Source organism: Suricata suricatta, chromosome 9 (genome assembly GCF_006229205.1).
Source record: "Suricata suricatta isolate VVHF042 chromosome 9, meerkat_22Aug2017_6uvM2_HiC, whole genome shotgun sequence".
In the NCBI taxonomy this organism is placed as follows: domain Eukaryota; kingdom Metazoa; phylum Chordata; class Mammalia; order Carnivora; family Herpestidae; genus Suricata; species Suricata suricatta.
In genome coordinates this window covers 82,421,984-82,449,757 of record NC_043708.1, presented here as the reverse complement: position 1 = coordinate 82,449,757, position 27,774 = coordinate 82,421,984, and the positions used below count along the sequence as shown (strand labels likewise).

Below are 27,774 nucleotides of genomic sequence, written 5' to 3'. Positions count from 1 at the left end.
AATATTTTCCCACATTCTGTATATAGCTTTTCACTTTCTTGATAAAGTTTTTTGATGCACAACAGTTTTTAACTTTACTGAAATCAAACTTATTTTTTCTTTCTGTTACTCATGATTTTGGTGTTTTTCTAAGAATCTGTTGGCAAGTCCAAGGTCATGATGGTTTGCCCCTGTTTTCTTCTAAGAGCTTTATGGCTTTAGCTCTTATACTTAACATTGTTGAACCATTTTGAGTTTGTGTGTGTGTGGGTGTGTGTGGGTGTGTGTGTGTGTGTGTGTGTGTGTGTGGTATTAGATAGGGTTCCAACTTCATCCTTTTGCATGTGTCTATACAGCTGTCCCAGTACCACATGTTTAAGAGACTATTCTTTCTCCAATAAACATCTTGAACGTTTGTTGAAATAAATTGGCTAGGGATGTATGGATTTATTTCAGGACTTCCAATTCTATTCCATTGGTCTGTATGTCTATCCTTATGCCAGTATCACACTGTTTGGATTACTTTATAGTAAATCGTGAAATTGGGAAGTTTAAGTCTTCCAACTTTACTCCCCAGGATTGTTTTTCTATTCAGGGCCCCTTGCAATTCCATATGAATTTGTAGATCACCTTTCCCACTTCTTCAAAAAATGACTACTGTTATTCTGGTAGGGACTGCAATGAATCTGTACATTGCTTTTGGTGGTATTGTCATCTTGACAATATTAAGATTTCCAATCCATGAACACAGGATGTCTTTCCATTTATTTAGGCCTCTTTAATTGCTTTCAGGAACATTTTATAGTTTTCAGTGTACAAGTCTTTCACTTCCTTGGTTAAATTTATTCCTAGGTAGTTTATTCTTTTGGATGTTATTGGAAATGGAATTGTTTTCTCAGTTTGTTTTTTAGATTATTTATTGCTGGTATATAAAAACACATCTTATTTTTGGGTTGATCATGTACCCTACAACTTTGGTGAACTTCTTTAGTAGCTCTAGTGGTTTTTTTGTGGATTCTTTGAGATTTTATTTTATTTTTTAACTTTTTTTAATGTTTTTTTTTATTTTTAAGAGAGAAAGCACACGTGAGCGAGCACTGGTGGGGGAGGGGCAGAGAGAGAGGGAGACACAGAATCTGAAGCAGGCTCCAGGCTGTGAGCTGTCAGCCCAGAGCCCAATGCAGGGCTCAAACTCACAAACCATGAGATCATGACCAGAGCTGAAGTCAGACACTTAACTGATTGAGCCACCCAGGTGCCCCTATTTTTTGGGATTTTTAAACATGTTGGATCACATCATTTGTGAATAGAAATAATTTTACTTCTTCCTTCCCAGTTTGGATACCTTTTATTTCTTTTTCTTGCCTAACTTCTCTGGCTGAAACTTTGAGTACAGTGTTCAATAGCAATGGTAAAAGTGGGCAGCTTTGTCTTATTTCTGATCTTTGGGGAAAGCTTGCCGTCTTTCACCACTAAATTGGGTGTTAGCTGTGGATTTTTCAAAAATGCCTTTTATCATGTTGAAGAACTTTCCTTCTCTTCCTAGCCTTTTTCAGAGGTTTTATCATGAAACAGTGTAGAATTCTGTCAAATGCTTTTTCCGCACCAACAAAGATGATCTTTTACATCTTTTTTTCAAGATAAAATGCTTCAGTGCTAAAACCAGTGGTATATTTCACTGGAGAAGAGAACATAGAAAAGTCCAGGTTGGGACAATGATCATCTGAGATAAAGGCAAAGAAAGCCCAGGGTTTAAAGTCCCTAAGGAAAGCAGATGGAGAGTACTAGGGATTAGAGAATGGAGAGTTTTAGCCCCCGTGCAACACTTTACCAAGCTGAATGGGATGAAGGTGAGAGGAGAAATGCCTGCTTCTTGAAAAGCTTGGGAAAATTGTTTATAAGTTCTATACAGTGTACAACAAATATTAACTTAAAATGATGACACACACAACAGAAGAAATATAATGAAACAAGAAGCTGGTACTCCCATATGCAAGTACCTGTAAGGTATGAGTACTGCTTGAAGACATCAGAAGGTGTAGGTCCTGTCAGCAGAAAAACATCAATGATTCCACTCTCTGACATCCAGTGCACATCAGTTCGAGATCTGACCTTTTGTTTAGCTGCAATGGGGCCCATCTGGGTCAGTGTGTACTAGAAGAAGAATGGAATGAAGGTCTGAAAAATTTCCCTCTAGTGTACAACACTCATCCATAGGTAAGTAACCAGTACATACTGTTAACCTTCACTGATTATATTGCAAAGACTTTAGTGGCAGATGATTGCCGCTACAAACCCTGGAGCTATACTATACTCGTTCTCTTTCTTTTGTAAGTATGACATGCAGCCATGATTCATAAGCTCACCTTTACTGCAGGCTCTGTATTGATCTCCACTAGTGTTTCTGATGCATTCAGCCAAAAAATGCCTAGAGTCCTGCCTAGTTTGTGGGCCAGGAGATAAGGCACTGAACCATAAATGCCCATTTTGTCATGTATTTTATATCCATAGACATCCAGGTTATAAAGACGGTAAGCATCACCATCACTGAAACACACAAAGATGGGGCCATCATCAATTACAATCACAAATACATTATATCTCCACTCTCCCCTGCAAACACTTGAGTCCTATGCATATTTCAAGGCTCTACTCTACCACTTTACTGACCCAAGCAGGGTTAATGTGATTGTCCTCCTTTGATTCCTTTCGCATCCCCTCCTGTGACAACAGGCATGCATGGTCTCATATCTTAGATATCGTTTCTTTCTTTCTTTTCTCTTTCTTTCTTTCTTTCTTTCTTCTTTCTTTATTCCTTTCTTTCTTCTTCTTTCTTCTTTCTTTCTTTTTAAATTTACTTAGAGAGAGACAGAGGGAGCACAAGCAGGGGAGGGGCAGAGAGAGGGAGAGAGAGAATCCCAACGAACACACGAACTGTGAGATCATGACCTGAGCTGAAACCAAGAGTTGGCTACTTAACCGACTGAGCCACCCAGGCACCCCTTAATACCTTTTCTGAATATCTCCTTTGAGGACTGTTTCCTGTGAATCCTTCACAATAGCAAGCACAAGGTAAATGTCATTGGAAAATTGTGTGAGTATTTCTCTACTGCTAAAGCAAAACGACAGATAGTGTCCTAACATGTTCCCACAGTGCTGAGTAGGGAAAGATGGGGAACTGAATTGGGGTGGGAAGCATAGAGCTTGGCTTGGTGTGCCAGCAGGATAGTTACTGATTTACTTGTTACTATGCCCAACTCTTGTGGAAACAGCATCTGAACCCAGCAAACTTGATCAGATTCTATTTCTCTTTTGCTTCCTTAGTGTGATGTCTCTAGCAATTACTTGTCAATAATGTTAGTTTGAAAGGATCTCCCTAAGGGAATCAAAGGTGACATGAGATGCCACAATTTTTCTTATTTTTTAATATTTTATTATTTTTGAGAGAGAGGAGAGTATAAGTAGTGGAGGGAAAGAGAGCGGGGGAGGACAAAGGAAGCAGGCTCTGCACTGACAGCAGCAATCATGATGTGAGCCAAAGTTGGACACTCAACCAACTGAGCCACCCAAGTGCCACAAGATGCCACAATTTTTCATTCTCTGGCTCAGTCCTTTTTAGTAAAAACCTTTTATAGGTCAGTGATTTTCACTATGTATTCTCCCAGGTTCCACAGAAAGTCCTATAGAGGTGAAAGCAAAACCCAGGGAAGTGGTATGATGAAGCTCTCTCTCCTACTTCGCCCACTACAGTTCCATATTCTTACTTCCTCTGTATGTTTTTAGGTTCAAAATTACAGTTTTTATGATTCTCAACTTTTTGCCAAAAATAAAAGTTGAAAACCACTGCTCATGGAGAACAAGGCCAGGCATATATTGGCCCAGAAGCAGACATCTCACCTATTTTCCCTTCAAACTTCTATAGTCCAGAAACCAGAGCATCCTATAAGGATTTTTGTTTTCACTTTACCTGGTATTTTTAAGTAGGTGTGATTCTGCATGTTGTGGGATCCCATAGAGATGCTCAAATCCATGCAAGGAGAAATCCAAACCAATGGAGGCAGGACCTGTAGGGACCAGAATATTAAGTTTTGCTTTTTAATCATTTCAGGAAATCCAGTTACTGATGAGTGTAGCAAGATGACTAAACTGGGGAGTAAGAGACTTGAACTTGCCCATGTCAATCAGTAAATCATGTGTACGCCCTTTCTGTAAGATGTTACATTTAGGTACTATGGGGATGCAGACACGCACAAGGCAAAGTTCTGGTTGCTTGTGTTTCCTTAGCTATACGCTTGAAGCTCTCTGTGTCTGCAATTACAGTAAATCTCCTTTTGATCTGTAAAATACAGCTATGAAGTTTTAGATTTTTTTTTCTAATCTAAAATTTCCTAAAATGTACTGCATGCTTCTTTGCATTAGGAAACAAAGGATACTGAGTAATTTTAATCTTCACTAGATGGAAGACTGGGTGTCTTCTGCCTGATCATATGTTCTTATTGCATACAGGGACTGTCATCTCAAGAGCATCAGGAGGGTCTTTCCTGGCTCCTCAAATCATCCCTTCCCTAGGACTGAAGATACATGCTTTAAAAAAAAAAACCAAAGACCAAGTCCTTTATTTGACAATTATTTTAGAAATATGGGAAAAATGCAAGTAACTAAGAGAGATAACAGACTTAAATTCACTCTTAGGTAAAAGTATTTGATGTCAAATGGTCTGTCCTTATTTAAAGGAATTTATGGAAAGTGGGTGCTATAGCAAAGGTTAAAAAAATACTATGATGTTACAGAAAGGAAAGCCTGATAGCCTACTTTTAAATTTTGGACACATTGTCAACCCTCACCATTATACTAGGTTATAGATAGAGATGCCAGAACAGAAATTATCAAGGAGTAAGGGAAGATCTGTTATCCTGCTGGGCAGGAAGGAGGAAGGAGGAAAGTGTGTATTTCTTCCAAGTATATGTGCCTCAAGTATCTGAACCATATATCCGAAAGAGACTTCACCCCCTCACCACACGCACCACATCACTAAGTCTAGTGGAAACTTTCACAGATGGGTATGTGATACTTGTGTGAATATGGGAGGCTTGGAAAACGCTGAGAACCAATGGCTTGGAAGGTTGGAGCTAATGAGCTTTAGAACTTTGTTTCTCATCACTTAACTCTCATAAAAATATAGTGTGGGATTTGTGGCTGCCTATAAACTGAGTAGTACCAGCAGTGTGCTGACCTGGGCCCTTAATGTGAGACCATCAACCCCATGAGGCCTATATTTCTCTTACATTCCCCACCGAAGGTACATACTCACTATTTCTCTGTTGATAACATTATTAAAGAATAGAGGAGACAGGTGGTGGTGATGGTGGAGGGCACTTGAGGGGAAGAGCACTGGGTGTTGTATGGAAAACAATTTGACAATAAAATATTATGGAAAAAAAAAAAAGAATAGAGGACCCAAATCTGAGATTTCTGTTCCCCTTACAGATATCACTTGTTGAGTGGCCAAAGCTCAAGGGACTTTTAGGTAGTGATATTCAGCCATTTTGGCAAGATCTTTTTTAATACAATGCCAGTTTCAATTTTACCATTGACTTTGACATCCACAAATTTTCCAAATTTCTCCTCCCATAAGCCTAGATCCTCTTGGTTTTCCTGGTGGCACCAAAAAAAAAAAAAAAAAAAAAGAAAAAAAAAGGAGCAAATGGAGTTATACATTGCAACAAATGTGATTACCATAATAGTACATTTTGTTTGGATTATTAAAAATTTTAAGTGAGAAAATGAGTCTATCTTTTAAAAGACCACTTTGTGGGGCACCTCAGTGGCTCAGTTGGTTAAGTATCTGACTTTAGTTCAGGTCATGATCTTTTGGTCTGTGGGTTCAAGCCCCACATCAGGCTCTGTGCTGACAGATCAGAGCCTGGAGCCTGCTTTGGATTCTGTGTCTTCCTCTCTCTCTGCCCCACACCGACTCCCCTTCTGTTTCTCAAGTGTCTCTAGTTCTCAAAACTAGATAAATGTTAAAAAATGTTAACAGACCTGTTTGTGATGTCAAAATATTTAACAGATTCGATTTGTGTTCCACATAAATGCCAGTAATCATCTTCCTTATGAACTGAAGCTGACATGAACATAATTTTTTACTACGGTAGAATAGAGCTAACATAAACATTTCCATTTTCATTATTTATTTATTTTCCATTTTAACCATTTTATTTATTTATTTTTGAAGTAATCTCTACACCCAATGTGGGGCTTGAACTCACAACCCTGAGATGAGGTGTTGTATGTTCTACTGACTGAGCCAGCCAGTCATCCTTTTTGTGACTGCTTATTTCACCTCATATAATACCCTCAATATTCATCAATTTTGTAGCATATATCAGAATTTCATTCCTTTCATTTTAAAATATTTTTACACCCCACCTTTTTTTCATTTTTGCCATTTTATTTTATTTTTTAAGTAGTTAATTAATTGGATCTTTTTTTGTGTGTGTGAGAGAGAGAGGGCGCAAGTGAGAGAGGTGCAGAAAGAAAGGGAAAGCGAGATAATCCCACAAGGGGCAGAGAGGGAGAGAGAGAGAGAGAGAAATGGGGCTCACCCTAAGTGTAGCTCGAGCTCACCCAAAGCAGGGCCAAGCTCACCTGATGTGGAGCTTGGCTCAGATTCATAAATCATGAGATCATGACCTGAGCCTAAGTCCGATGCTTAACTGACAGACACCCAGGTGCCTCTCATTTTTACCATTTTAAAGTGACATTAAGTACATTCACATTGTTGTGCAACTATCATGACCATCTATCTCCAAAACTTTTACATCTTCCCAGATGGAACTTCCACAACCATTAAATAATGGCTCCCCATTTCTTTCTCCCCCAGCTCTTTACAACCACCATTCCTGTCTCTAAGAATGTGACTACTACTACAGATATATAGATTTCATATAACTAGAGTCAAACAGTATTCATCTTTTTGTGACTGCTTATTTCACCTTGTATAATATCAATATTCATCAATTTTGTAGCATATGTCAGAATTTCATTCCTTTTGTTTAAAAAGAATTTTTTTTTACATTTATTTATTTTTGAGAGACACAGTGAGACAGAGCATGAGTGGGGGAGGGGCAGAGAGAGAAGGAGACACACAATCCAAAGCAGGCTCCAGGCTCTGAGCAGGTGTTCAGCACAGAGTCTGATTTGGGGCTAAAACCCACAAACTGTGAGATCTTGACCTGAGCTGAAGTTGGAAACTTAACCAACTGAGCCACCCAGGCGCCCCATAATTTCCTTCCTTTTAAGGTCAAATAACATTCCACTGTATGTATATACCACATTTTGTGTGCACATTCATCTGTCAATGATTCTTGGGTTGCTGGACTGTTTTCACCTTTTGGCTACTGTGAATGATGCTTCTAAGAACACAAGTATACAAATATTTGCTTATATCCCTACTTTACCTTTCAGATATATATCCGTGAGCAAACTGCTGGATCATATTGTAATTCTATGTAATTTTGAGGAATTGCTACACCATTTGACATGAGTATCTTTACAAAGACCAAAATGATGTGAAATCACTTTGAGAAATGCAGTCTTGAGGCTCCTGGGTGGCTCAGTTAAGCATCTGAGTTAGGCTCAGGTGAGGATCTCGTGGTTTGTGTGTTCAAGCCCTGTGTTGGGCTCTGTGCTGATAGCTGGTAGTCCGGAGCCTCCTTCAGATTCTGTGTCTCCCTCTCTCTCTGCCCCTCCCTCGCTTGCTCTCTCTCTCATAAATAAATAAATATTAAAAAAAATTTTTTAAAGGGCACCTGGGTGGCTCAGTTGGTTAAGCGTCCGACTTTGGCTCAGGTCATGATCTCACCGCTCTGAGTTTGAGCCCCAGATCGGGCTCTGTCCTGACAGCTCAGAGCTTGACGCCTGGAGCCTGCTCTGGATTCCGCCTCTGTCTCTCTGCCCCTCACCTGCTCAAGCTCTCTCTCTCAAATATAAACATTAAAAAATAAAAAAATATATAAAAAAAGAAAAATGCAGTTTTTACATAAGTAAGATTTTTTAAATCCTTTTTCCCCCTTGTAAACGTGAGGTATAACATTGACAATCAAATAACTTAGGTCAAAGAGCAAACATTTTGGCCGAGGTGGGTACTTGCTTCAATTAGCCCAACTACCTGAGAAGTTACACTGCTCAGGTTCATACTCTTTTGTTGTAGAACCAAAAACTTTCTTGGCCTTACAAGTTTCCTTCTCAGCTTTAGGAGTTTCATTCTTTCTCTCTGGCAGAATGAAAAAGCCTCTAAAAATTGTATGTTTGCATGAAATGCATGTTTCTTTTAAAAGGTGAGCCCCTTGCCCACTTCTACGTAGTTTCTTCATAATTATAAGCTTCTGTAAGGTGAGTTTCTGTGTGTGTGTGTGTGTGTGTGTGTGTGTGTGTGTGTATGTGTGTGTGTTTAAATCACATGTGAATTCTTAATGTAGGGACTATTATCCTGGGGTGTGTGGATGGGCTTTAGAGTTTGTGAACTTCCTTAAACAGTATAAAAATTTCGTTCTACAGAGAAGGTTCAAAGCCTCCATCAGATTCTTGCTAGGGCATCTGTGAGGCAAAAACCACTATTTAAGCTATCTAATTAGAGGTCTCCCCACAGCTGATTTGATATAGTGTCACAAAACTGTCAAAGGCTATGTCTTTGTTGTCCTTCTCTATTTGGAAATGGAAAAAATATTCTCTCTCATATTCATCAGCATGGGTCAGTTCTCAAGCAGAAGAAGCATGTCCTTACTGCCCTGGAAATACTTTTCATCATTCTTGGTGGCCACACCTACTGTCGGGATCCTTCACAGATGCATACGGCTTTGGATGAAGAGAAGACTTATGGAATGTCCATTTTCCATAATTCAGCTAAAATACTTTTAAAAACAGACATCAGACCATGTATCTCTGCTGCTTACAACTTTCTATAGTTTTCCTTTGCTCTTAGATTAAAGTTGAAAAAGGTTAACAAGACATTAAAAAAAACCCAGCTCCATGGTAATGGGAGACTTTGATTCATTCAAAATACATCACCAACTCCTTGAACAGTACTTGGCATATAGGAAATACTCAACAAATATTTGTCTAATAAAAGAATTATTGCAAGACTTTCCGCTGAATTGCTTCTGCCTATCTCTCTGGGCTTGTTATACAACACTGTTTCCTTTGCCTTTTTTCCTGCTAAAAACTATACATATATTTTGAATTTCTTCAAATGTGCTCCTTCCTACCTCAAGTTCTTTGAATATGAAATTCCCTCTGTCTGAAATATTCTCTTCCCACCTTTTGACTAGCTTATGTATCTTCATGCATCAGTTTTAGCTGTTAAATCATTTCCTTCAGGAGGTCTTTCCTGGCCCTCATCTTGGTCAAGTTCCTTGTTATATTCTCCTATAGCACATGTTTGTAACACTCTTCATGCCTGTACTTAGTGTCTGTCTTTCCCATTAGATTCCAAGATTCATGAGGACAAGCTGAGATTTGTTTTATTCATGGCTGATTCTTCTTGCCTAGCATAATTTTTTGAGCTGGCACAAAAGCAGGCACTCAAGAATTACCTGTTTTATGAATGAATGAATACATGAATAAATGAATGAAGGAATCAATGTGAGCAATAAGGTGAGCAAAAGAGAGAGGTGGTCCCATTTATATGCACTATTTATTAAGTACCCGTTTGTGAGAGGAAGAGAAGAACAAAACCATTATATTCAACATAATGATGGTGAAAGAGATTAAAAAAAAAGATAAACTGCTCAATCTAGATTACCTGAGAAGCGTCAACTGATGTGTCCTCCTTATTTTCTTTGGTGGCTCTGTTTTAACATAAATGCAGTTGTTTTACTCAAAGGAAGACTGACAGCATTTTGTTCAATGATAAAGATTTTAATTTCTAACGTTTGAGACTCCATAAAGTATATCTTTTAACTTACTGAAAATAATATCATTACAAAAATAAGTTTATGAAATTGAAGAACATTTATGATAAACACTAACCAGTAACTTGATTTGTTAAAATGTAATATATTTGAATTTTCTTATTAACCCTGAAAACCTTTATCAGTTTTTTATTATACATGTAATACATAATGCAGTATTTAAACAAAATATAAGCAAGCAAGGTAGAACACTGCTCCCTTCACTCCAAGTTGCCCTTGTACAGAGCAACATAATGCACTGTCTTCCAAAATAATTTTAACAGCTTAAACTATCAGGCATAGTTGGATTTGCATGCTAATTTCTCCCCATTCTTTTTAAAAAAATATTATTATTTTTAATGTTTATTTATTTTTGAGAGAGACAGACAGCACGAGCAGGGGAGGGGCATAGAGACAAAGGGAGACACAGAATCAGAAGCAGACTCCAGGCTCTGAGCTGTCAGCACAGAGCCTGACGCAAGGCTGGATTCCACGAACTGTGAGATCATGACCTGAGCTGAAGTCAGACACTTAACCAACTGAGCCACCCAGGCGCCCCTCATTTCTCCTTATTCTTAAAAATACTGGACCTTACACACTTTCTTTTTCTTTTTCTTTTTTTTTTTTAAATAATAGTTTATTGTCAAATTGGTTTCCATATAACACCCAGTGCTTCTTCCCACAAGTGCCCCCTTCCATGACCATCACCCCACTTCCCCCCTCCCCCTCCCCCTTCAACCCTCGGTTCATTTTCAGTATTCAATAGTCTCTCATGATTTGCTTTACACACTGTTGAAATCTTTGCCAGTCTAACATTTTAAAAAAGACAATACATTTCAATTTGAATTTCTTTCATTATTGATGTAAACTACCTTTTTACACATAATGGTATTTGTTTCTTCTTCTGTGAATTATCCATTCATCCTCATTATACATTAATTTTTTGGTGTAAAATACAGTAGGCTTTTAGAAGAGTACATAAGTTCACAGGTTAAAGAATAATACTAAAGGAACAACTATGAACCCACATAAGCAACAGAGATGACTTGTTTCTCTGGAATTCCTATGTGCCTCTCCTCAAATGTATCTTCCACCTCCTCCTTGTACTCTTCAGGTAACCACTTAACCAAATTTTGTGTGAAATCACTCCCTTGCTGTTTCTTATACTATTCCCACTAGTATATGAGTCCTCAAACAAATATTTGGCCTTGCCTTAAATTTTTTATACAAATAGAGATGTACCGCATATATTCCTTCACTCAGTATTAAAATTTTTGATATTCATCATGTTAATATGTGTTGCTGCAGTTTGTATCACCCATTTTTCATTTGCGTGTTCCTCTTTTTTATTGATTTATATAAGGTCTCCCTACATATGCATATTAAAAATTTGTGGAGAAATTTAAGGCAAATAGTATGTTGCCTTTTAATTTTCTATTAAAATCCTTTTAATGTTTATTTATTTTTGAGAGAGATGGAGCATGAGCAGGGGAGGGGCAGAGAGAGAGAGAGAGAGAGAGAAATAGAATCTGAAGCAGGCTCCAGGCTCTGAGGTGTAAGCACAGAGCCTGATGTGGGGGTGGAACCCACAAACCGTGAGATCATGACGTGAGCCGAAGTTGGATACTTTACCGACTGAGCCCCCCAGGTACCCCTGTTGCCTTTTAATTTAAAAATAGATATATAAATTTTGTTTTTTAGAGCAGTTTTAGGTTCACAGCAAAACTAGGCAGAAAGTGTAGAGTTCTCGTATAACCAGCTGTCCCTACTCACAGTCTCAGTCTCCCCATCTGTCAACATCCTGTACTGCATTTATTCCAATCAATGAACCTGCACTGGCACATCATTATCACTCCAAGTCCATAGTTTATATTAGGGTTCATTCTTGGCATTGTGCATTCTATGGGTTTTGACAAATGTATAATAACATGTATCCACCAGTGTGGTATCATATAGGGTAATTTCGCTGCCCTTAAAATCTGTGTTCTGCTTAGCTGTCCCTTTGGCTTTCTTAACCCCTGGAAACTACTAATGTTTTTACTATCTCCATAATTTTGCCTTTTCCAGAATTTTACATAGTTGGAAACATAGAATAGGTAGCCTTTTTCAGATTGGCTTCTTTCACTTGGTAACTTGCATTTGAGTTCCTTCTATGTCTTTTCATGGCTTGATAGTTCATTTCTTTTAGGTACTGAATAATATTCTATTATCTGGATGTACCATAGTTTATTCGTCTACTGAAGGACATTCTGATTGCTTCTATGTTTTGGCAATTATGAATAAAGTTGCTATAAATATCCATGTACAAGTTTTTGTGTAGATATAGATTTCCATCTAACAAGAAGCATGATTGCTGAATTATATGGTAAGAGTATGTTTAGTTTTGTAAGAAATTATCAAAACTATCTTCCAAAGTGACTATATCCTTTTGCATACCCAATACAATTAATGTGAGTTCCTGTTGTTCCACATCCTCTCCAGCATGTTATTATCAGTGCTCTGGAATTTGGTCATTTTAATAGATATGTAATGGTTTCTTGTTTTAATTTGCAGTTCCCTAATGACATATGATGTTGAACATCTTTTTTCTTTTTTTTTTTTTTTTTTAGTATTTATTTATTCTTGGGAGACAGAGAGACAGAGTGCAAACATGAGAGGGGCAGAGAGGGAACACAGAATCTGAAGCAGGCTCCAGGCTCCAAGCTGTCAGCACAGAGCCTGATGCGGGGTTTGAACCCACAAAGCACGGGATCATGACCTGGCCCGAAATTGGATGCTTAACTGACTGAGCCACCCAGGCTCTCCTTGAACATCTTTTCTTACGCTTACTTGCCATCTGTTTATCCTTTTTGGTAAGGTTTCTGTTCAGCTCCTTTGTACACTTTTGAGTGTTCATTTTCTTATTGTTGAATTTTAAGAGTTCTTTGTATATTTTGGATAGCAGTCCTTTATTTGATGTATATTTTGCAAATTTTCTTCCTAGTCTGGCTTGTCTTCTCATTTCCTTGACACTATTTTTCACAGAGCAATTATTTTTAAGTTTTTTAAATTTATTTTTATTATTTTAAGTTTTTTAAAAATTTTATTTTAGAGAGAGATAGAGCACGAGGGAGGAGAGGGGAGAGGGGGAGGGAGGGAGAGGGAGAGGGGAAGAGAGAGAGAGAGAGAGAGAGAGAGAGAGAGAGAGAGAGAGAATATCTCAAGCAGACTGCATGTTCAGTGTGGAGCCCAATGCAGGGCTCAATGAATGCCACAACCCTAGGATCATGACCTGAGCTCAAATCAGGAGTTGGATCCTCAACTGACTAAGCCATCCAGGCACCCTTAGTTTTCAATTTCAATGAAGCCCAATTTATCAATTATTTTTTTCATGAATCATGCCTTTGGTCCTATATTAAAAAATCATCACCATACCCAAGTTCATCTAGGTTTTCTTCTATGTTATCTTCTAGGAGTTTTATAGTTTTTATTTTAAATTTAGATATATGACCTATTTTGAGTTAAAAAATTTTAAGTATGTTCCACAGCCAGTGTGGAGTCCAAACTGGTGTGTAAACTAATGTCCTGCGATCAAGCCCCTGAGGTGAGATCAAGAGTCAGATGCTTAACTGACTGAGCCACCCAGGTGACCCCATTTTGAGTTAATTTTTGTGAAGGGTGTAAGGTCTATACCTAGATCCATTTTTAAATATATTTTTTATTCAAGTAAAATTAGTATACAGTGTCATATTAGTTTTAAGTGTACATTATAGTGATTCAACATTTCTATACATTACTCAATACTCATCAGAAAAAGTGTACTCCTAATCCCCTTCATCTATTTCATCCATCTCCCACTCTCACCTCCTGTGTGGCAACCACCAGTTTGTTCTCTATATTTAAGAATCTGGCTTATTTGTCTTTTAAATTGTTCATTTTTTTGTTTCTTACATTACACATATGACTGAAATTATTAGGCATTTGTCTTTCTGAGACTGACTTATTTTTCTTAGCATAATACAGTCTAGATCTATCCATGTTGTTGCAAACGGCAATATTTCATTCTTTTTCATGGCCAAGTAATATTCTGTGTGTGTGTGTGTGTGTGTGTGTGTGTGTGTGTGTAGATACCATATCTTCTTTATCCCTTCATTTATGGATGGACACTTGGGTTGCTTCATATCTTGACTACAAATAATGCTGCAGTACACATATCTTTTTGAATTAGTGTTTTTGTTTTCTTTGGGTAAATACCTAGTAGCCAACACCATTTATTGAAGAGGGTGTCTTTTCCCCATCATATATTCTTGCTTCCTTTGATGAAGATTAATTGACTGTATATGCATGTATTTATTTCTGGACTCTCTATTCTGTTCCACTGTTCTTTTTTTTTTTTTTTTTTTTTGAGAGACAGAGAGAGACTGTTAGCAGGGGAGAATCAGAGAGAGAGGGAGGCACAGAATCGGAAGACAGGCTCCAGAGTCTGAGCTAATTGTCAGCACAGACCCCAACGCAGTGCTCAAACCCACAAACTGTGAGATCATGACCTGAGCTGAAGCTGGATGCCCAACCGACTGAGCCACCCAGGTGCCCCTCTGTTCCATTGTTCTATGTTTTTTTTTGTGTGTGTGTGACAATACCATAATGTTTTTGATCACTATAGCTTTGTAGTATACTTTGAAATCAAGGAACATGATACCTCTAGCTTTGTTCTTCGGTTTCAAGATTGCTTTGGCTATTTGGAATCTTTTGTGGTTCTGCACAAATTTTAGGATTATTTGTTTTATTTCTGAGAAAAATTCCATTAGTGTTTTGATAGAAATTACATTCAATCTTAAGACTGCTTTGGGTAGTATGGATATTTTAACAATATTAATTCTTTTAATCCATGAGCACAGTGCACCTTTTCATTTACTTGTGCTGTCTTCAGTTTCTCTCATCAATGTCTTACAGATTTCAGGGTTCAGGTCTTTCACCTGTTTAAATTTATTCCTAGTTATTTTATTCTTTTTGATGCAATTGTAAATGGGATTGTTTTCTTAATTATTCTTTCTGACAGTTCATTATAAGTATATAGAAATGCAACAGATTTCTGTTTGTTTTGTATCCTATATTAGTAAATTAGTTTATTAATTCAAATAGTTTTTTTTTAATAGAGTCTTTACTGTTTTCAATATACAGTATTATGTAGTCTGCACATAGTGACAATTTTATTTCTTTTCCCATTTGGAGGCCTTTTATTTCCTTTTCTTGTTTTACTGCTGTGGGTAGGATTCCAGTACTGTTGAATATAAGTGACAAGAGTAGTCATCCTTGTCTTTTTTCTGTTCTAAAAGAAAAAACTTTCAACTTTTCACTGTTGAGTATGATGTTGGCTGTGGGTTACCATACATGGCATTTATTATTTTGAGGTATGTTCCTTCTATACCAATTTTGTTGAAAGTTTCTATAATGAATGACATTGAATTGTATCAAATTCCTTTTCTGCATCTATTGAGATAACTATATGATTTTTATCCTTATTTTTGTTAATGTAGTGTATCATGTTGATTAATTTGTGGATACTGAACAATCCTTTCATCCTTGGAATAAGTCTCATTTGATCATGATGTATGATTCTTTAAAAATATTATTGAATTTGGTTTTTTCATATTTTATATGTGATTTTTATATCAATGTTCATCAAGAATACTGGCCTGTAATTTTTTTTGTGCTGGTTTTTATATTAAGGCAATTCTGGCCTTATAGAATGAGTTTGGAAGCATTCAGTCTTCTTCAAGTTGTTGGAATACTTTGAGAAGAACAGATATTAACTCTTCTTTAAATGTTCTGTAGAATTCACCTCTAAAGTTGTCTAATCCTAGCTATTTGTTTCCTGGGAATTTTTGGATTACTGATTCAATTTTACTTCTAGTAATTAGTTCACATTTTCTATTTTTTCTTGATGCAGTCTTGGAAGACTGTATATCTTAGGAATTTATCCACTTCTAGGTTTTCCTATTTGCTGGCATGTAAATGTTTGTAGTCGTCTCCTATGATCCTTTTAATTTCTGTGGTATTGACTGTAACTTCTCTTCTTTCATTTGATTTTATTTATTTGGGCCCTCTCTTTTTCTTGATGAGTCTGGATAAAGGTTTATCAATTTTCTCACCTTTTCAAAGAACCAACTCTTAGTTTCAATGATCTTTTCTATTTTTTTAAGACTATTTTATTTATTTACACTCTGATCTTTATTATTTACTTCCTTCTATGAACTTTGGACTCTGTTTTGCTTTTTCTCGTTCCTGTAGGTATAAGGGTACAACATTTATTTGAGATTTTTTGTTTCTTGAGGTAGGCCTGTTTTGTGATAAACTCTGCTGAAACTACTTTTGCTGCATCCCATAGAGCTTGGAGTGTTTCTATTTCCATTTGTCTCTAGGTATTTTTAACTTCCTCTTTATTTTTAACATATTAGTTGTTTAGTAGCATGTTGCTTAGTTTCCACATATTTGTGCTTTGCTTCCAGTTTTCTTCTTGTATTTGATTTCTAGTTTCATAACATTATAGTTGAAATATATGCTTGATAATGATTTCAAGCTTTTTAAATTTATTGAGACTTGTTTTGTGGCTTAACATGTGATCTAATTGGGAAAATGCTCCAGGTGCACTTGAAAGAATGTTTATCCTGCTGTTTGGATGGAATGTCTGTGTGTATGTGCATGCAAGCATGTATAAAGTTGATCTGATGTAATATGTCATTTCTTGTTGGATTTTTCCCTTTAATCATTATGTCCTTCTTTGTCTCTTGTTACAGTCTTTGTTTTAAAGTCTGTTTGGTCACTTAAATTCAAGCACTACATTTTTTCTAAATGCACTACATTTTTACTTCTTCCGCCATGTTTCTTGTTTTTGATGTCATATTTTACATCTTATTTTGTGTATTTCTTGATTAATTATTGTAGGTCTAGATGGTTTTACTACTTTTGTCTTTTAACCTTGAGCAAGCTTAGTGTAGGTAGCTGAACAACTACCTTTACTATATGTTTACCTTTACCAGTGTGATTTTTTTCTTTTATAATATTCTTATTTCCAGTTATGGACATTTTTCAATTTAAAGAAGTCCCTTTAACATTTTTTGCAAGCCTGGTTTTGTGTTGATAAACTCTTATAGCTTTCGCTTATCTGGGCAACGCCTTATCTCTCCTTAAATTCTGAGGGATAACATTGCCAGGTAAAGTATTCTTAGTTTTAAGTTTTTTCCTTTCAGCACTTTGAATATATAGTATCACTCTCTTCTGGCCCATCAAGTTTAAGTCCCTTGTATGTAACTAGTTTTTCCCTTGCTGCTTTTAAGATTCTCTCATCTTTAACTCCTGATCCTTCCATTGTAATGTGTCTTGGTGTGGGTCTCTTTGGGTTCATCTTATTTGGGTCTCTGTGCTTTCTGGATTTGGATAACTGTTTCTTTCACAAGGTTGGGGAAGTTTTCTACCATTATTTTATTTGTTTGTTTATATTATTTTTGAGAGAGAGAGAGAGAGACAGAGAGAGGGGAGGGGCAGAGAGAGAGGGAGGCATAGAATCCAAAGCAGGCTTCAGGATCTGAGCTGTCAGCAAAGAGCCCAACACGGGGCTTGAACTCACGAACCATGTAATCATGACCTGAGCCAAAGTCGGATGCTCAACTGACTGAGACACCCAGGTGCCCCCTATTAGTTCTCTAAATGGGGTTTCCGTCCCTTTCTCTCTCTCTCCTCCTTCTGGGACCCCTACAATGTGAATATACGTATGCTTAATGTCCTAGTAGTCCCTTAAACTATCCTCTTTTAAAAAACATTCTTTTTTCTTTTTGCTGTTCTGGGTGATTTATACTACCTGTCTTCCAAATTGCTGATCTGTTCTTCTGCATCATCTAATCTGCTGATTCCCTCTAGTGTATTTTTCATTTCAGTTATTTTATCCTTTAGCTGGTGGCTTATTTTTGAATTTTCTAGTTCCTTATTCAAGTTTTCACTGTGTTCATCCATTCTTCTCCTGAGTTTGGAGAGCATTACTTTACTCTATCGGGTAGAGTGCTTATCTGTTTTGTTTAGTTCTTTTTCTGAAGTTTTGTCTTATTCTTTCATTTGTAACATATTTTTCTGTCTCATTTTGCCTAAGTCTGTTTGCTTCTATGTATTAGGTAGACCAGTTACATCTTCTGATCTTGAAGGAGTGGCTTTAAGCAGAAGATGTCCTGTGGGCCCAGGAATGCAAACACCCTAGTCACCCCAGTCAGGTGCCCCAAGAGCATTCCCTGTGTGCACCTTCCTGTTGTGGCTAGGCTGCAACTGGTGCAAATATACAGATGTATGGGGCTATCCTCCAGCACGACTGTCTGCGAGGTCTGGCTGTGACAGCCATGGTCAAACTGGTTAGCAGGGCTAGCCCCTGGCCCATCTGGCTAAGAGGCCTGGTTGTGACTCTTGTGGATATGCTGGTGTGTGGGGTTGGTCCCTGGCATGGGTGGCTGTGAGACCTGTCAATGACAGCTGTGAGTGCACTTGTGGGTGGGGCATGTCTCCTGCATAGCTTGCTGCAGGGTCCAGCTGTGTACTGTAGGTGTTCTAGTGGGTGGGGCTGACCTCCTGGGGCAGAGGTGCCTAGGAGGGGTTCTGGTCCCAGCTGGAGTTGCTTGCTGCAAGTGCTGGGATTAGAGGCTGCTTGGGAGGAGCTCGAGGTGAGCTAAAGCACCTGCCAGGAATGCCAGGGTGCAGAGACACTTGGGAAGGGTTCTAGGCTGGGAGGTGGCTTGGGTGGGACAAGTCTGCAGGGGAACACTGGGGTGGGGCGAGTTGGCACTAGCATAGTAGATAAAGAGTGTCAGAAGTGACATCCACCAATGCTGGGCCAGGTCGGTAGAAGGAGTAAGAAAAATGGTACCTATCAGTGCATCTGTCCCTGAAGGACATTCCCACAGATTCCTGCCATTCTGGCACATGCCCTAAAATTAGTCAGTGAATCTCCTTCATATGTAACCCAGGGATTTTTCACATGGTTGCCTCTGTGTTGGAACTCAAAGCAAGTGTGACTGTGCACATTCCATTAAAGAGCATAGTCTCAGTTTCCTACTGCCCTCTGACTCTCTTGGACATATGCCCTGCTGGTTTTCAAAGCCAGACATTAGGGGAGCTCATCTTCCTGGCGCAGGTCCCCTGAGGTAAGGACCCTGATGTGGGACTCAGACCTCTTGTTCCTCCGGGCAGGCCTCTATGGTTGTGATATCTCTCCCACTTGTGGGTTGCTGCACTGGGGGTGTGGGACCTGACTAAACCATGTCTCTGCTCCTCCTACCTGGTACCTTAATGTGGCTTTTTCTTTATATCCTTGGTTGTATGATCTGTTCTGTTAGTCTTTAGTTCATTCTCAGAGATAGTTTTCTATATGTAGTTGTAGTTTTTTTTTTTTTTTTTTGTACAATCTTTACTCCCCTGCCAAGGGGTAGGTAAGGTACTCCAATACCAGGTCAATGCATGAAGTGGATGAAGCAAGCTCCTATTCCTAGTTCAAAAAATCCATTTAATATACTGTATTGTTCTCAGATAGGGGGTGTAGCAGATATTAAACTGTTAAGGACAACTGCTACACTTGATCTTAGCCAAAAGGCGTAGAAGTGATGTAGTTGTGGATTTGGATGTGTATGTGGGAGGAGAAGATGTTCTTTCTGTGTAATTTTTTCATCTGGAATTAATTTTTGCTAGTGTTGCGAGGCTTGGGTCTAACTTAAAATTTTTTTCCAGGTAGATAATCTGATTTTCCTAACACAAATGTAAATGGTGGAAATATAAACTACTTCACAATCTCTAGAGGAGATAATTTGGCAGCATAAGTCAAAGTTACAAATTCACAAACCACTGATCAACAATTGTACTTCTATGACTCGTTTTTGTATATCCTTGCATGTATGCAAAATGATACATATACAAACTTATCCATAAAGTGAGTAGCTGTAAAACAAGATTAGAAATAATTTAAAGTCCATCGAGAGGAAATTTACTAAGTGAATCATTGGGCAACTATACAATGGAAGCACCTGCTTTAAAGAAATTAGGAACTATCAAATTGGTAAAGGAAAAACAGCAAAGTGCAGAATAATGTATAAAGGTAGTATCATATGTATCAAGAAAGGATAAAACAAAGAATATATATATCTTACTGTATGGGCATAAATTATCTCTTGAAGGATACATAAAAAAACTGGAAACACTGATTACTTTCAAAGGTAGAACTGGGTAGCTCAAGGACAAATGGTGAGGATATTTTTCACTATATACTCCTTTTATAGCAAGCACTTATCCTAAAAATATTAAGGCCCAACTTAGATATCACTTCTAAAACAAAAATAATGGGAATTTATTAAAAGAAAAAATATTTTAAACATGAATAACCTGGTTACTAAGGTCACAGGTATTTGCTCTGCTATAAGTATTTTTCAGTTAAAAAATGAATATTCATAAGGTACTAAAACAAGGGGCAGAATTATGGGTATTTAAGTTTTTCTTTTCAATATTTTCTGTTTTCCCTATAATGAACAGATAGTATCTCTGTAATAATTAAAATAATATTTTTATTCTTTTTATTTTTTTAGAAAATAAGATTTTTAAATATAAAAACCACTGTGTGGCAAGAATGAATGTTCAATGCTTTCTACAGAACATATAATATGTTCACTATTAGGATAAAAATAGAAAGAACTACAGACTGGAGAATTTAGAAACAATATTGGTAAAAAAATGGAAGAAGAATCCCCCCCTATTACTACCCTCTAGTTCATGTGACCCCCACACAAACAGCTTTGATCAAGTTACTATTTCCAGAAAATTCTTGGAAATTATTCAAGTATAAGTTAAGTTACTGTAAGGGGAAAACATGAAGTTCTGCAGTCAAATGCTCTACCCCTGAGCTATACTCCCTAAAATGAAGTTCTGAAGACATATGGGTTCCCATTAACATTTATCAGTTCTCAACAGACAGTGCTTTTTAAGGGTGTAGAAGGGTAGACAATGCCATCAGTTAAACACAAGGGGTATGTTAAGAGTGTCAAGTTGCAAAAGCCTGGGAATCATTCGTCATAAAGCCTGCATTCATTTGCATGGGTGAAAAGATGAAATTTCTCAAAATAATATTCCAGCAAATAAGGTGAACCAAATTTCCATGGTGATACATCAACTATTTAGACAATTGGTAATCACAATCAAGTTTTCTTACATTGTTTTGCTTTGTTTTAAAGAGAAAGAGGAAAGGAGGGTGGGGAGAATCTTTTTTTTTCTTTTATACTTTATTGTCAAGTTGGTTTCCATATAACACCTAGTGTTCATCCCAACAAGTGCCCTCCTTCATGCCCGTCACCCCCCTCTCCCTCTACCCCACCCCCATTAGCCCTCAGTTTATGGGGAGAGAGAATCTTAAGCAGACTCCATGCTGAGTATGAAGCCTGATCTGAGGCTTGATCTCATGACTCTTGGATCATGACCTGATCCAAAGTCAAGAGTCAGATGCTCAACTGACTGAGCTACCCAAATGCCCCTCTTAAGTTCTTACATCAAGTAATATGCAAAAATAAAATACCTTTGCTTGAGAGGAATCTGCAGGTGCTCAAAGTACAACTGGCCCAGGGAATTTATGCTCATCACAACCTCTTCTTCACACACTAAATCTACCTTGAATGGGTTTGCTGTGATATGACACTTCAGATCTCCTTTTCCGTCAGCCAATACCAGACTACCTGCATCCCCTGAGGATGAAATCAGCCTAGAAAACAAAGCAAGAAGAGAAAAATAGGTTTACATAGCTCAATGTGATTCTCAATTCAAATTAATGTATGAATCCATATTCATGTGACATAGGGGTTTGGTGTCAGAAAGCCTAGATTGAACATAGCTATATCATGCACTAGGAGTATAACCTTGGACAAGTTAATCAGTCCATCCAGTTCTGTTTCCTCATCTGTAAAGTAGAAATAATAAAGAATAGAGCTTTGGGGAGAATTAAATGAGATGATGCATGCAAAGTACTTGGCAGTGCCTAGGAAATAATAAGCACTCAATATGTTAGTTATCATCATCATTACCTTGGTCTGGACATTCTAGGAACACTTTGGTGCACAGAATCTAAACACTTCGCTTTTCTTTCTCATTCCAACCATATACTCAGAAACTAAGAAAATGATATAGATTGGGTTATTGACCCAGGGAGTCCACGGTGAGATGCAATCTCTCGTAACTCCCATCAGTCCCTGATTTGAGGGCTAGACTGTTAGGATATTCTGGATCCCCAGGACTTACGTCAGTTCAGAGGCAGCACTTAGAATCCTTCAGAGGTCTAGATACTTCTTTCTCTGGTGCACAGTAACTCTGGTAAATGGTCACATGCCTCCATACGGAAGGTGAGGAGGGATATTTTATGTTCTTATATTCTTGTGAAGTCCTTCTCCATGGATTCTAGGCCTTCCCCTGAAGCAAGATACTGGGGTTCTTGTAACTGGCTGGAGTAGTGTGAGAGGTTGTATCTGACTGTTCATAAAACCTAAATGCAGGGGCTCCTGGGTGGCTCCATTGGTTAACCATTTGACTCTTGATCTTGGCTCAGGTCATGATCTTATGGTTCATGGGTTCGAGCCCTGTGTTAGGCTCTATGCTGGCAGTATGGAGCCTGCTTGGGGTTCTGTCTCTCCCTCTGTCTGCCCCTTCCTACTTGTATTCTCTTTCACTCTAAACAAAAAAACAAACAAATAGCAAAATGGAATTCTTTTAATTGTTCCATCAAGTGGGACTTTAATGCTTCTATTTCAGTCCAATGGACTCTTTGATACATTGCTCACTGCCCTGAGAGTAACATTTTGGGTACCATAGATGCCCTCCTGCACATTATGGAAACATGTTCACCTTGTCACTAATAACTAACTGCTGCTACTTTCATTATGCACCTGGAGTCTCACCATCTCCACTGAAGTCAGGGAGCCCATTGTGAAGGCATCATTTTCCACCATTATTTCTAGCTCATAAAAGACATTCACTCACTATAATGCTTTCTAAGTGTTCCTTCATCAAATTATTTCTCAATGAAAGGAGTATCTTTTAGACCCTCTTGGAGAACAAAATTAGGGGCTAGCTGAGCTGTTGCATATGATCTATCCACTTCAGCATCTTCATCTCCCTAAGTCTTTGGATCGTCACTTCTACTCTGTGCCAAGGCTGAACTGGTATCTCAGCTTTATTCAGCAGGGTCCATAGCTGAGTACATATTATAAATAACAATGCAAATAATTAGACCCACTCCCAGCTGTCCACGCTAGTACATTAAATTTGGATTCTTTGGTACCCATGTCAATAAATTTAATGTGGTCCTAAAATTATGTTCCTTCCTTCAGTCTAGGATATCCCTCAGAAAGCATTTCTATCCATATTTCCTAGGTTTGTGACAATATAAAATCTTACACTTCTTTAGATGTAGTGTTTGACTATAATTAGCTCCCTAGGCATGTTAGGCTCTAATGGTGGGCTTAGAGGCAGTCAAGGGTAGTAGGGTGAGGCGCAACGAGCACTGCAATCCCCTTGGACAATACATGTTAAGTGAGGTCAACAAAGGGTGTCCAAGCAAGGTAAGCTCAGCTTTGTTAGAGCAAAAGGAGCTGCTTCTGCTGGAAGAGAAGGCTGGGTGGAATTCTGAGGTTTGGGTACCCAGTTATACAAATTTGCCAAATGTGGCTGTTTAATTTTTCCTTTTCCCAGTTAGTGCCCTAAATTCACAGAACTGATGAGGCTGTGAATTAAACTCATGGTCTAATTCAGTGAACCATAGAGTCAAACTCTGTATCTGATTTTCAGCTATAAGGACTCTGTAGCTACAGCAGGTATGAGAGACTTTTAGGACTATCATAAAAACCTATTTGGTTTCTGAGAATGCCTTGAACTAAGAAGTTAAAGCCTGAGACTGCTCTTTTCAGTCTTTGAGTTCTTCAGTGAAGGTAGTAACAGGCCCCCTTAGAATTTTGAGTTCTTTATGGCATTTGTGCTATGCTATGGTCCTATTGCTTAGTCTGCAGGGGCCATACTTTCAATACACTTTATTTCAGTTGACCACAAGTAGTAATTTAAGTAACTTTGCCATGAAATGCTTTGGTCTATTACCAGTTGTGTAGTTTGCTAGGTCTGCCACAACAAATACCGCATTGGGTGGCTTAAACTACAGAATTTTATTTTCTCACAATTCTGGAGGCTAGAAGTCAAAGATCAAAGTGTCAGCAAGTTTGGTTTCTTCTGGGATCTCTCTCCTTGACTCTCAGATGGCCATCTTCTTCCTGTATCCTTACATAGTCCTCCCTCTGTCTGTGTTAACTTGTGTCCTAATCTCCTCTTCTTATGGGACAGTAGTCATTTGTATTAGAGTCTACTCTAACAGCCCCATTTTAACTTAGTTACCTCTTCAAAAGTCCTACCTCTAAATATAGGCACATTCTGAGGCCCAGGGGGTTGGGGCTTCAAAATATGAGTTTGGGTGGGGGTGGGTCACACTTCAGCCTATAGCCACCTAGAGGGTCCATTGTCTATACTCTCTTCTGATACTAAAGACTGTATCAACCAAGATTCAACTTTACATTAAAGAAAATATTCTGGGGGCCTGTGGCTCAGTCGGTTAAGCATCTGACTTCAGCTCAGGTCATGATCTCGCAGTTCATGGGTTTAAGCCCTGCGTTGGGCTCTGGGCTGACAGTGCAGAGCCTGGAACCTGCTTCAGATTCTGTGTCTCCCTCTCTCTCTCTCTGCTCCTCCCCTGCTCGTGTTCTCTCTTTTTCTCTCTCAAAAATAAATAAACATTAAAAAAAATGAAAAATTCTGGCTAGTTTAAGTGGAAAACAAGCAATTTAATATGGGGGAATTGGGAGCTTATGACATCATTGGAAGTACTGAGGTAACAGGCTGGGCATGTGGTAATGATCCATAGAACACTACTGCATGGTCCACAGGACTTCCACTGCAGCTAGAATCAGGAAGTTGGCTAACCAGAAGTCACTATGGCAACGCTGGGCTCCAAGATCATGCCATATTAGCTCCAGAGATGAATAAACTACTGCCCTAACTAGTGCACCTCTAGAGACATTCTATAGCTGCCAAATCCATGCTGGCAAAATCAGAAGCTCAGTTCTAAAATCAAGATACCTGTAAGTGCATCTGATTGGTAGAACCTGAATTATACCAGAAACTAGCTACATGAGAGTACGGGAAATGAAGGAATGTATTTTTTAACTTTCTTGTTATTGCAGTAGCCAAAGACCCTCTAGAAAGAAGTTGGAACAAAAGCAGAACTAATACAATGTTATTTATCACACAAAGCTAGTAATCACCCTGACCTCAAAATATGGCAATAACACAGAAAAAGAAAACTACAGACCAATTTTACCTAACACAGATGTAAAAACATTAAAAGGATCTACCAGTAAACTGAATCCTCCAGGATAGCAAAAATAATATACTGTGATTGGTACACATACACATGTGTGCGCACATGCATGTGCACCAAATTGCAAAGCCTTGAGAACAGTCTTAAAAAGTTTTTTTTATTGTTTATTTTTGAGATAGACAGAGAGTGCAAGTGGGGGAGGGGAAAAAAGAGAGGGAGACATAGAATCTGAAGCAGGCTCCAGGCTTTGAGCTGTCAGCACAGAGCCCAATATGGGGCTTGAACTCACAAACCTGTGAGATCGTGATGTAAGCTGAAGTCGGATGCTTACCTAAGCCACCCACGTGCACCAAAAAAAGTCTGTTTTTAATTCCTGTTTCCTAAGTTCTTGGCATATTGGAGCAGCTCAATGACTAGACCTATTTTGAATATATGAAGATTCTACTATAATTGAAGTACTTTCTCCTTTTTAATCTATTGACTTGATTACATTTTTATGGAAAAAGTAATCTACATACAACTATGATAATGAAAATTAAAGCATCTGGCATAAACCTATGTCCCTTTAGTGAAATAGTATAAAAAGTAACAGGAATCAGCAGACAGAACCAATGAAATATCACTAGAAAGAGTACTGAGAACTGAGGAAGATGCCTAAGGTATATGAAAAATGCTTTTTGATCCCCAAAGGTTTCTTTTCAATTAGACACCAATGATTAATTTACCTTTGACACTAAGTCAAAATACATGTTAGATTTCTGTGATGACTCAATTAAATGTGAGCCTAATTGTATAAATTGTGGTAAGCATAGGAGTTTGGCTAGTGTATTAGATCTCTGGAGCCCTGCTGCTAATCTGAGTGAATTAAATAGCTCTCATTCTACTTGTTCCCAAAGTCTGGTTGATGAATCCTTTTCTTTTCAAGAAGGACAGCAGGGATCAAAAGCTCTGCCTCTCCTCATTAATAATTGCTGATAAATCAAATGGTGGAGAATGGATAACAGATAAAAAGCATAAATGCATCCCCAAATAACTGAAAACTAACTCTGCAAAGGATTGTAGCTTTGAATAGAAGAAACAGGAGGAACATGCAAAATCTGCTGCTCAAGGTATAACCATACTGAGGGTGTATTCAAGATCTCTTGTTCCTTGGCTTACCTTACAGTGCTTGGCTTGCTTGTGATGACATCAGGAACTTCATACCTGGGTTTCAGAGGCGTTGCTTCATTGATTTTAAGCCTGAAAATATTTCCCTCTATACCATAAACTTCAGCCAGAAGAGGAACCTGGGAATTAGTTTTAACAGGTTATTACCCCAGTGATGGCCAGTTTGTGAGTCAAATTACAATGATTAGAAACTATGTTTGAATTATTATAGGCCAAGTAAACTGGAGACCAGTGGGAATCATGAAGGAAATAGCTCCCCAATCTTTGTATTTACTTGTTTGTGTACAGCAAGAAACACATTCTATGTGTTCTATGGCAAGGCAAACCTATAATTGTCCAGAGCAGGGCCTTTAAAAATGAGAGGTCTCTATTAATAATTATACTGAATGATGGGCATGAGCTGAAACTGCTTTTGGAAATCTGGGACATATGGCCACTGCAGGTATCTGAAGAATTTGGTGTTAAAACTAGGGCAACTGGATTCTAGCTGAATGAAAAATGAAGGAAAACAAGCCGCAGAATGGAAAGGAGTAGAGAGTAAAATAGTGGTCAGTGGAGTTCTTTAAGATAGATGACTGAGGCTTGCTGCTTGACTTTAATCAAAGCACTTCCTATACACCTGGGAATAGGCCTGGGGAATTTTCTCTAGCGGTTGGGATATTCTCAGCTTTCTTAAGAGGCTGGGGAACTTAAGTAAAATGCTGCCTAGAGTGAGACATGGAAGCAACATAGAATGATAGAGAATATAGAATTTGAAAAATAAAATACAAAGCAACAAACCCCATGAGAATAGAAATGGCTAGATTTAGGCTACAAAATGAGGCATCTAGATCAGAGAAATATGTATTTTTAATATGCATTCATCTTTATTATAATTTAGAAGTCTGTTAGAAACAGACACTGATTTTTTTTTCCTCCATAATATTTTATTGTCAACTTGTTTTCCATACAACACCCAGTGCTCTTCCCCTTAAGTGCCCTCCACCATCACCACCACCTCTTTTCCCCCCTCCCCCTTCCCCCTCAACCCTCAGTTCATTCTCAGCATTCAATAGTCTCTCAAGTTTTACATCCCTCTCTCTCCCCAACTCTCTCTCCCTCCTCCACTCCCCCTGGTTCTCCATTAGGTCTCTCCTGTTTTCCTGCTAGACCTATGAGTGCAAACATATGGTTTCTGTCCTTCTTTGCCTGGCTTACTTCGCTCAGCATGACACCCTCAAGGTCCATCCACTTCCTACAAAAGGCCATATGTCATTCCCTCTCATTGCCATGTAGTAC

The 27,774-nt window shown here is 38.2% G+C and overlaps 1 protein-coding gene and 1 pseudogene across 5 annotated transcripts in view; both read right to left on the bottom strand.

Annotated features, from left to right (window-relative positions):
• The window catches only part of GANC (glucosidase alpha, neutral C), a 69,248-nt gene that overhangs the window by 34,741 nt on the left and 6,733 nt on the right, over positions 1-27,774 (bottom strand). For 3 of the 5 annotated variants that reach the window (XM_029952956.1, XM_029952957.1, XM_029952959.1), the window contains 7 exons: positions 26,488-26,615; positions 21,499-21,681; positions 9,782-9,827; positions 3,947-4,043; positions 2,650-2,836; positions 2,346-2,526; positions 1,980-2,133 (listed from right to left, as the gene is read on the bottom strand). In XM_029952956.1, coding sequence (XP_029808816.1) covers positions 1,980-2,133; positions 2,346-2,526; positions 2,650-2,836; positions 3,947-4,043; positions 9,782-9,827; positions 21,499-21,681; positions 26,488-26,615 — 976 coding nt within the window. Of the gene's footprint in view, positions 1-1,979; positions 2,134-2,345; positions 2,527-2,649; positions 2,837-3,946; positions 4,044-5,567; positions 5,635-9,781; positions 9,828-21,498; positions 21,682-26,487; positions 26,616-27,774 lie in introns of those variants that run through there. The other 2 variants (XM_029952958.1, XM_029952960.1) reach the window with 2 other exon arrangements.
• On the bottom strand, positions 19,376-19,548 carry LOC115303286 (annotated as a pseudogene).